The sequence below is a fragment of the Gymnoscopelus braueri genome (assembly GCF_963280865.1).
Source record: "Gymnoscopelus braueri genome assembly, chromosome: 17".
NCBI lineage: Eukaryota > Metazoa > Chordata > Actinopteri > Myctophiformes > Myctophidae > Gymnoscopelus > Gymnoscopelus braueri.
This window is the reverse complement of record NC_137617.1, coordinates 44,916,817-44,926,816: the sequence shown is the minus strand read 5'-3', so window position 1 is coordinate 44,926,816 and position 10,000 is coordinate 44,916,817. Positions and strand designations below refer to the sequence as shown.

General features: G+C 44.6%; 1 protein-coding gene across 1 annotated transcript in view; it reads right to left on the bottom strand.

The window, feature by feature from the left end:
• sdk2b (sidekick cell adhesion molecule 2b) overlaps window positions 1–10,000 on the bottom strand; it is a 650,002-nt gene that overhangs the window by 85,375 nt on the left and 554,627 nt on the right. Inside the window, 6 exon segments of the mRNA XM_080455991.1 lie at window positions 1–50; window positions 2,819–2,922; window positions 4,113–4,314; window positions 7,297–7,491; window positions 8,307–8,405; window positions 9,481–9,670. The exon segment at window positions 1–50 is cut by the window's left edge and continues 21 nt beyond it. Of these exon segments, the coding sequence (XP_080312117.1) occupies window positions 1–50; window positions 2,819–2,922; window positions 4,113–4,314; window positions 7,297–7,491; window positions 8,307–8,405; window positions 9,481–9,670 (840 nt within the window).

Sequence of the window (10,000 nt, the reverse complement as noted above, 5' to 3'; positions counted from 1 at the left end):
GGTGGTGGTGTGTGGCGTAACAGACAGGATCGAGGGTGCTTCGTCGGGTGCTGTGGGAGGGGTTGGGGGTGGGGGGGGGGGTGTAGGGGGGTAGAGATAATACCAAAGGTTAGACAAATTTGTTCAATTGCCCTGAAAATGTGTGCAAAGTCCGGAGGGAACGCCAAAAGTCTCAAAGCGCTTGCAGTGGCATTCACGGGACATAAACCCCGCGGGGAGAATAAACACAAAAGCTGCCATAGATTAAACAAGTCAAAAGTAGCAGTTTGGGAGATAAGTGGAGGCAGTGTCAGTACCAGAGATGGAAAAAGTACTCGTGTTCTTTAGTTAAGTAAAAGGAGCAATACCACATCGTAAAAATATATCTGTTACAAGTTCAAAATATACTTACAGCACCAGAGCAAAAGTAAAAGTAAACCTACTTTTATTTAAAAAAAATCATCTCCAAGAATAGCAGATCTACACGCTGTCGCGTCGTGATGTTGACATGTTGTGACTTTATAGATCAGGATTTCCTAATAGACTAAGTATAACATAATTGGTTAATGTATGTTGTGTATCAATAAGTAACTTTTATCAAAAAGTTTCCAACTACTGGTAGTGGAGTTAAAAAAAAGTTTATTATCATGCCTAGTAGAAGTAGAAGTATAACTTAGTAGAAGTATATCTTATCAAAAATAACAAATGTAATACTCAAATAACGTACAAGTACCTCAGAATTGTACTTATGCCTAGACTGTAAGTAGTACTTATACTTATCTACTTTCCACCACTGTGCCAGGTTTTCTTTTAGCACAGTTGCCTAGTTTCGTGGCAACTGCAGACAGTGTGTTGCTATGACATCACTCACTGTGTTGCTATGACATCACTCACTGTGTTGCTATGACATCACTCACTGTGTTGCTATGACATCACTCACTGTGTTGCTATGACATCACTCACTGTGTCACTGCCAGCACTGTCCTCAACAATAACAATAAGATAAGTCATCCTGACAGCCTGTTCTAAAGCTCCTTTCTACACCAGGGGACCCACAAATACAACGCTTCAGTCCCTCAACAAAAAGGAGTCTAGCTCAATGTTTCCTACAATGTTTGGTTCCATTTGTACACTCTCTGAGTTTTGGTTCCTAACTATCAATAATAATTTAGCTGGGGGACACCCTGGAACCCCCTGATAAAGAACCCCTGTCATCAGGGGCGTCACTACCGTCACGCAGACAACGCGGTTGCGTTGGGGCCCATGACGTTAGGGGCCCCTCCCCACCCAGAAAAATAAAAAATGTATACATCAAAAAAAATAAAAAATAAACCTGGGTGGGCCCCTTAACCCATTGATACCTGGAACGCATCTGTGTCACTTTAGATGTCTTTGGCTATTCAAAAATAGCAGATATACAAGCTCGTAGCGCGGCACCGAGTGCCGCGCTACGAGCTTGTAGATCTGCTATTTTTGAAAAATCTTGAATTTTTATTTTTTTGAGTTAGGTCTTAACACATTCCATGCCAGAGTTTAATCTCATAATGTACTCACCAGTGCCAGCGTTTTATTGTTGTTTTTTAGTTTTTTTCATGTCGCCACAGACCTCGCTAAATAAGTTAAAAGTGCGCGTTCATTTGGTTCTAAACACACAGCGGATCCGTGAGAAACGGCCAGCGAAAACAGTTTCCAAATCCGTGCCGCCATCTTGAAGCTACAGCCGACCAACGGTAAACAGTGATCAGCGAGGAGAAAAACAACAACCAGAGAAAATCGAGTTTTAAACAGGATCCCAGACAGGAAGCGGATACGATCGAAAAAAACGGAACCCGAATAATTCCGTTTCCGACCGGAAACCGGAAACGGAAATGGATCAAAAAAAATCGGAAAGTGCACCTGGGGCACTTAACATGGGAATCGGCGGTTCGCGTAGATCTACGCGACTGGCACGCTGCGGCTTTAAATAGGTTCGCGTAGATCTACGCGACTGGCATGCAATGTGTTAATGGGTTAACATTGTAAAAGTCGCAACATAATATCTGAAATTCGGACAATGACTGTCACGTTAATTTTATGGGAGGAGGGGATGACCGTTATAGATGTTTGACTTTTACGGCGGTTTTCTGTGTTTTTCCTTCATTCAGTAGTGTTTGGTCGGTTACAAAACCGTTGTTTATGTACCCGAAATCCGTCACAAACCCGCGAAAAAAGTATCAGAAACCATTAATGACCGCGACATTTTCGGTCCGGGCGCACATGCACGCGCGCTGCGTTCATGAGGGCCCGCTGTGACTAGGGGTGGGATGATATATCGATATCGCGATATATCGCGATACTTTCTCCCGCGATAACTAATCGATATACTGCCGAAAAATATCGACATTAAATTTTTTTTAATTATTATTATTTTTTTTTTAGTTTGTGATACGTTGTTTTTCCTACTCTGTATTTGTGTAATGATGATTTTGAACTGTTTGGTGCTATTTTATGTGTTTATGAATTGAATACAAGGACTATCGTGATATATCGTTGGTGAAATTTCATGCAATATATCGTGATATCGCAATATATCGATATTTTCAGATATCGTGATATATCGTTGGTGAAATTTCTTGCAATATATATTGAATATCGTGATATCGCAATATATCGAATATCGTCGAATATCGTGATATATATTGTTATCGTGGGCCTAATATCGTGATATATATCGTATCGTGAGGTACCCATATCGTCCCACCCCTAGCTGTGACCACCTCGCGTCGGGGCCTACTGTTGCCTCGTTACGCGACTGACTGCCATATAAGGTGACGTGTTGCTTTAGAGGATGAGGCCTTACCGTCTTGCAGAGTGGTGATGGCCTCGCTCTCCTGGCTGTATTCACTGTCTCCTATGTCGTTGGTGGCCTTCACTCTGAACTGGTAGGAGGTGAAGGGCTTCAACCTGAAGGTGCAAGAAGCACACAGCAATATACACATCAGTATTAACTACCAGCTAAGAACAGTAGAACCCGCAGCTGTGGTTTAGACCAGTGGTCCCCAACCTGTGGGTCGGGACCCCCAGGGGGATCCCCACATGATTTTTGGGGGGTCCCCGGATGATAGTGAAGTGACAATACAAGGACTTTTAAGACCCTTTCAATACCTCAAGAAAAAAAAAGACCAAATACTGCATCAAAAATAAATGAACAAAACTATACTATAAAACATTGGCCAAATAATATAAGAAAGAGGCCAAAATTGTGAAAATAGCCGATCTACAAGCTCACAATGCCTTGCAACGCGAGGTGTTGTGAGCTTGTAGATCTATTTTCACAATATTTATCTGTGGAACGAAGTCAAACAAAATGGGGGGTCCCCAAGTTCAAATGATTATTTTGGGGGGTCACAGCCTGAAAAGGTTCATAACCACTGGTTTAAACGAGTGATTCTGAACCTTTTTGAATTTCAAGTGAACCACAGTTTGATATGGGTAGGCCACACACTGCTCACCCTTACCGTCATTAAAGCCTTCCTGTTTTATGCTTATCATACTGAAGCCATAAGAAAATGTGAAGAACCACATGCTTAAAGGCCCTGAGACCATGTGCATCGTTAAGCTGTAACAACATATGCTAACCTCATGGCCTTCTCCTGTGGAACTTGGTGCACCTCGCTGCATTTTCCACATCATTAAAGCCAGACTAGCACCTTGTGGGAGCAGCGTATATAGGGTTCTGTTGGACAGCCTCTTGCATGCAGTGCTAATGTTCCTATCCATTCCTACTTTAACCACGGCATGAGAACGCCGTTCACACAAAACCGAAGCCTCTAAACGGGCCAGTGCTTATACTTAACAAGGGAGATGGTGATGTTGTTTGAGATGGCTATACAGTGGTCCTTTCAAATACTTTTCTTTTAAACTCTAGTGGTTCCCAAACTTTGTTGTTGCTGCTTCAATTCCCCATATTGTGGCTCAACTACTATAAAACCATTTTATTTTGTGAATGGTTCTCCATGTTCCTCATATGATTCTGGTTTCCCCCGTCCAAGTTATTTGCAACAAACGAAAACAAACTAATACTCCAAATATGTACTTAAGTACAGTACTCAAGTAAATGTACTTGTTACTGTCCACCACTGTGCGTACTGTACCTGTCCACGGTGTAGGAGCTGGCCTCGTGGTTGACTGAGGCGGACTGGACCGTCCAGTTGCTCTCCGGCAGCTCCCTGAGCTGCACGGTGTAGTAGCGCACGGGCGAGAGGCCGTCGCTGCCCGGCTCCCACGACAGCAGGACGTGACGCGCCCGCACGCGCTCCTGAGGCACCATGGGACGACTGGTGGGCTGGGGGCGAGCTGGACGGAGAGAGAGAGAGAGAGAGAGAGAGAGAGAGAGAGAGAGAGAGAGAGAGAGAGAGAGAGAGGGGGAGGGGGGGCAGAGAGAGAGAGAGAGAGAGAGAGAGAGAGAGAGAGGAAGGAGTGAAAGGTCTTATCTTTCCAGCACTTATCAATCAGATTCATCACAGGTGATAGTTATGGTACATTGTATTTTACATAACAAGGTTGGATGGCTCTCCTTGGCAGAGAGATGAGAACTGTGCTGGCATCTGTTCTTGTATAAAGCCATACTTGGAGATTGTCCTATAGAGCTACATCTCATCAGTTTTGGAATGGGCCCCCGCTGGACCCTATCACAACCGTTCAAGTAGTTTTCTCACATTCAAGGTGCCCAAGGTCAACAGCTTCTGTGGTCCTACCACATGGAATGACCTGCAGACTACATTGAAGTTATCCATTCTAGTACCCTTGAGTCGTTTTAGAACTCTGGTGACCAAACAGGTCACCAAAATGTGTAATTGTTTTTTAGAATTTTGTTTAATCTTTCATATCTCACATGTATGCCTTTTATTTTCCAATTCCTACTGTATATATAATTTATTTTTCAACAGTGATGTTGTTGAATTGCACTGTATTGTATTACTCGACGACACTGCAAATGAGTTGAATTACTATTGGGAATCTTGAATGAATGAAAAGTGTTTAACATAAACAAAAATACTTTTTAACCGAAAGTTATCACTTGCACCACGGTTAAGCCTGAGTTATACAGTACGTGCACGTGGGCATTGTGCACCACAAATAGCTGTGAGCTGCTATATTTGATGCACTACCCAGACTTAACCCAGACAAGGGGGAACCAAAACCAAACAACATGTTGTACCTCACGGACAAATGCAAAGTAGCTGAATAAATGAATATTACTGAATTACCGAACACATGAATATGACTGAATTACTGAATAAATGAATATTACTGAATTACTGAATAAATGAATATTACTGGGTAAAACAATTAAGCAAACGATCAGAGGGAAGCAGACGGCCTTGTTCTTGCCATGGTAATACAGAACCTCTGGTAAACAGCCAGAGGACACAGTCACATCTGCTTCCTGTCTGACGGTAGCGTATGCTAGAGGACGACCATTTTGGCTCCCTTGTTGCTCTCCTCCGATACCATGCCAACACAGCCATGCCGTACCTGCCTCTGTACCTCAGCGTGTGTACAATGGTTCTCAAACATTTTCGCGAAACTCTAGATGTGAGGGCTGCGTAGTGGCTAAACTCTAGATGTGAGGGCTGCGTAGTGGCTAAACTCTAGATGTGAGGGCTGCGTAGTGGCTAAACTCTAGATGTGAGGGCTGTGTAGTGGCTAAACTCTAGATGTGAGGGCTGCGTAGTGGCTAAACTCTAGATGTGAGGGCTGCGTAGTGGCTAAACTCTAGATGTGAGGGCTGCGTAGTGGCTAAACTCTAGATGTGAGGGCTGCGTAGTGGCTAAACTCTAGATGTGGGGGCTGCGTAGTGGCTAAACTCTAGATGTGAGGGCTGTGTAGTGGTTAAACTCTAGATGTGAGGGCTGCGTAGTGGCTAAACTCTAGATGTGAGGGCTGCGTAGTGGCTAAACTCTAGATGTGAGGGCTGTGTAGTGGCTAAACTCTAGATGTGAGGGCTGCGTAGTGGCTAAACTCTAGATGTGAGGGCTGCGTAGTGGCTAAACTCTAGATGTGAGGGATGCGTAGTGGCTAAACTCTAGATGTGAGGGCTGCATAGTGGCTAAACTCTAGATGTGAGGGCTGTGTAGTGGCTAAACTCTAGATGTGAGGGCTGCGTAGTGGCTAAACTCTAGATGTGAGGGCTGCGTAGTGGCTAAACTCTAGATGTGAGGGCTGCGTAGTGGCTAAACTCTAGATGTGAGGGCTGCATAGTGGCTAAACTCTAGATGTGAGGGCTGTGTAGTGGCTAAACTCTAGATGTGAGGGCTGCGTAGTGGCTAAACTCTAGATGTGAGGGCTGCGTAGTGGCTAAACTCTAGATGTGAGGGCTGTGTAGTGGCTAAACTCTAGATGTGAGGGATGCGTAGTGGCTAAACTCTAGATGTGAGGGCTGCGTAGTGGCTAAACTCTAGATGTGAGGGCTGCGTAGTGGCTAAACTCTAGATGTGAGGGCTGCGTAGTGGCTAAACTCTAGATGTGAGGGCTGCGTACTCTAGATGTGAGGGCTGCGTACTGTAGATGTGAGGGCTGCGTATTGGCCCGACCCTCTAGTAACTGGAAAACAATGTAAATGTCTCAGTGAAAGAGTAGATGTGTGTGACGCCCACCGACTGTCCTCAACTGTCCATCCACCACCCACTTTTGCGTAAATCTTTCATGTTTCAGGACATCCCAACCACAGACTGTCTGAGATGTTGCCGCATGGAAAACGACTACGCAGTCTCAAAGCTACTAGCAATAGACTGCAAAAAAAGGGGGAAAAGGGAAATGCTAAGCTGCCCCCCCACCCCACCCACCATCCGTCCTTTTCTTGCACTACTATGGCTGAACTGCACCTACGGTACCTAATCTGCTGTATATAGAATATACTGTGACGTTGTTTACACAAAGTTAGGTGGCAGCTACTGAAGAAAATATGCTGTTGGTGTATACACCATACATACCAAGTTTCTTCTTTTTATGCACGTGTACATTTGAATTGATGATGCTCTTTTTATTCTCTTTTTGTACTCTCTTTTCTTTAAGTCTTTTTAAGTTTTCTATCATTATTCTATTGTTGTTACTTATTACCTATGCTGCTGCATTGTCTGAAGGAAGCAAAACCAAAATAAGTTTGACTCTTACGTACCTGTACACAAGATGTAACAATAAAGTACAACCTTGAACCTTGAACCTTGAACCTTGAACGTGCCCAAACTATGGAGTTGAAAATGGTTAAAAACTGTCACTCAGCAGCACTCTGTTGTTACATCACAGACCACTAGGTGGCACCACTGTGGCCCTTACCTCTCTTCTCGGTGGTGACCACCAGGGCCTCGGCCGCCTCCCCCCAGCCCTTGCGCGTCTGCGCGGTGATGCGGAACACGTAGACCGACTCCTGCTTCAGGCCCGTCACCGTGTACTGCCGGGCGCTGGGGTTCAGCACGTCCACCGTGGCCGTGTTGCTATTGGTGGAGTTGAGGCGGTACGTGATCTGATAGGCTGGGAGGGGCAGAGGGTGGGGGGAGGGGCAGAGGGTGGGGGGCGGGGGTATTAGAAGTGGAAAGACAGGTGTCATTTCAGGGGAAAAAATAGGGGTGGCAAAAGTTCCAATCCTATCCAACTTTATTTATAGAGCTCATTTTAACTCATTGAGTGCCATTGACGTGTTTCACGTGTTTTACCGCAATGGCGCAACGTGCCAATGACGTGTTTGACGTGTTTTTTCAGGATTCAAAAACTCATTTTCTTTTTTAGAAAAAAAGGTTCAGAACCCAAGATATCATTATCTGAAGATTTGTAGCTCCACCCACTCCTTGTTTAACTTATAACTGAAAAAGGCTGTATCTCGCTTCCTAAGCACTTTTCTTTTACTTTAAAAAAAAAAATCGCACTGGCCAGAAATAGCCAGAAATAATTCTGGCACTCAGTGAGTTAAAACAACAGAGTTAACCAAAGTGCTGCAAACTGAAAATGTTTGCCCCATAATGAGATGACACATGCCTAAAATAGGGATGCCAGGTTAAAAGTGGTTAATAAATGTAGATGGACGGGCATGGATTGAGATGCACTCAGCAGTCAGCATTGATCTGAAATCAGATTATTTCCCCCCCCCAAAAAAATCTGTATAAATCCCAATTATTTCGAGCTCGAAACGCGTCGCTTCGCACTGCGCTTCGAGCTTGTGGATCTGCTACTTTGGATGCTTTTGTGTGACGCTGTAGTTGAACTGTGGAGATACAAGGTTTCTGCCCGACAGTCACGTCTTAAAGAGTTCCTCCAGTCTACTAGGTGTTGCCAGGTTTGGTTGTACTGACCCAGGATGATGCCGTTAGGCTGGGCAGGAGACTGCCAGATGAGCCTGACCGAGGTGGTCCGCACTTCAGGGAACAGGATGCCCACCGGGGGGCCCGGCACTGCAACACACAAGACACGCACACGCACGCACGCACACGCACACACACACACACACACACACACACACACACACACACACACACACACACACACACATAGAATTTAAAACAACAGATAGATTGTTTGTGCATCCATAATGGGGCTCGGGTCCAGACACATAAAGGTGATATTTTATCAACCTTAATGGAATAGAAATACACTCTGCTCTAGTTCAGCCCCGCATGAATTTATTTATTATACACAACAAATTAAATCACCGGTAAATGAATGCGGTGCCGAGAAACGGCACAATATAGATTTTTGTACCCCCCCCCTCCCTCATTGAGTTAAATATGCAAAAAGAAATAGGGCAACAGGATTTATACTGCAATGCCAAATGAGTTCTGCAGTTATTAACCCGCTGCTCAAGCTTTTTTTACAGGGTGGCTCATATACGGGCAGAGCAATCTAGAGCAGTGGTTCTCGAAGTGGGGTCCTCCGGGGAACCCTAGGGGTCCTTGAGGGGGTTCCAGGGGGTCCCCAGAGCAAGGTTAGGTATTATAGCATAAAAAAAAGTTTAAAGGGATAGTTCAGCCCCAAAATGATTTTTTTTTCCTATCAATTAGTCACCCCATGGAGACTTGAATTCATAGATATTTTTTTGTTACATTCCTAAGCCAATAATTTGATGAACGGCTGCGGTTCCAGTAGGAGACACAAAGAGTCTCCTTTGTGTCTCCTACCGGAACCGCTGCCTGGGACAAAAACAAAAAAAATAGCCTCCATGGGGAGACTAATCGATAGAAAATAAGTATTTTTTTGGGTGAACTATCCCTTTAACCACTTTAGCCCCTATGTACATCAGCTATTTGAAAATAGCCGATCTACAAGCTCACAATGCGACGCGTTGTGGGCTTGCAGATCGGTCCTTGACATGAAAACGTTGGAGGAACCACTGGCGCAAGAGACACATTTCCAAAAAGGGCTCAACAAATCACCAACCAACCAATCAATCAATCAATCAATCAATCAATCAATCAATCGATCTGATCGATCTGATCGAATGATCGATTGATCCGTGGCTGCTCTGCGTACCGTCATCCAGCGTCCTCTCCAGGATGGGCGGGGCGCTGGGCCGTCCGTCCCCCACCCGGGTGAAGGCCAGGACCTGGATCTCGTAGAGGACGTACTTCCCCAGGCCGGTCAGCTGGACGCTGTGGCTGGCGTTGCCCTCCACCGTCCAGAACTGCACCGGACTGTCACTGTCCTTCTCCTTGTACACCACCTAGAGGTCATAATCGTTATTACCGTTTTTTTACCGCTATAAAAGGTTTAAATTCATCATGAAATCGTACTTTGTGACGTACTGACGCCATGACGTACTCGTCATGGCTCTGTACAGTACTTGGACCACTTTTTTTTTCCATCTACACCATCTCTCGCCAAATCTCTTCACCAAAATTTGCAGATTTGCAAGTGGTTAACAAAAGTTGCTTAAAACAATATATATATATATTTAATATTGTTAATCACAATTATTTTGGCCACAATAATCATGATATGACATTTTTATATCGTCCCATGTAACACCACCTGATACCAAGACCATGTGAGA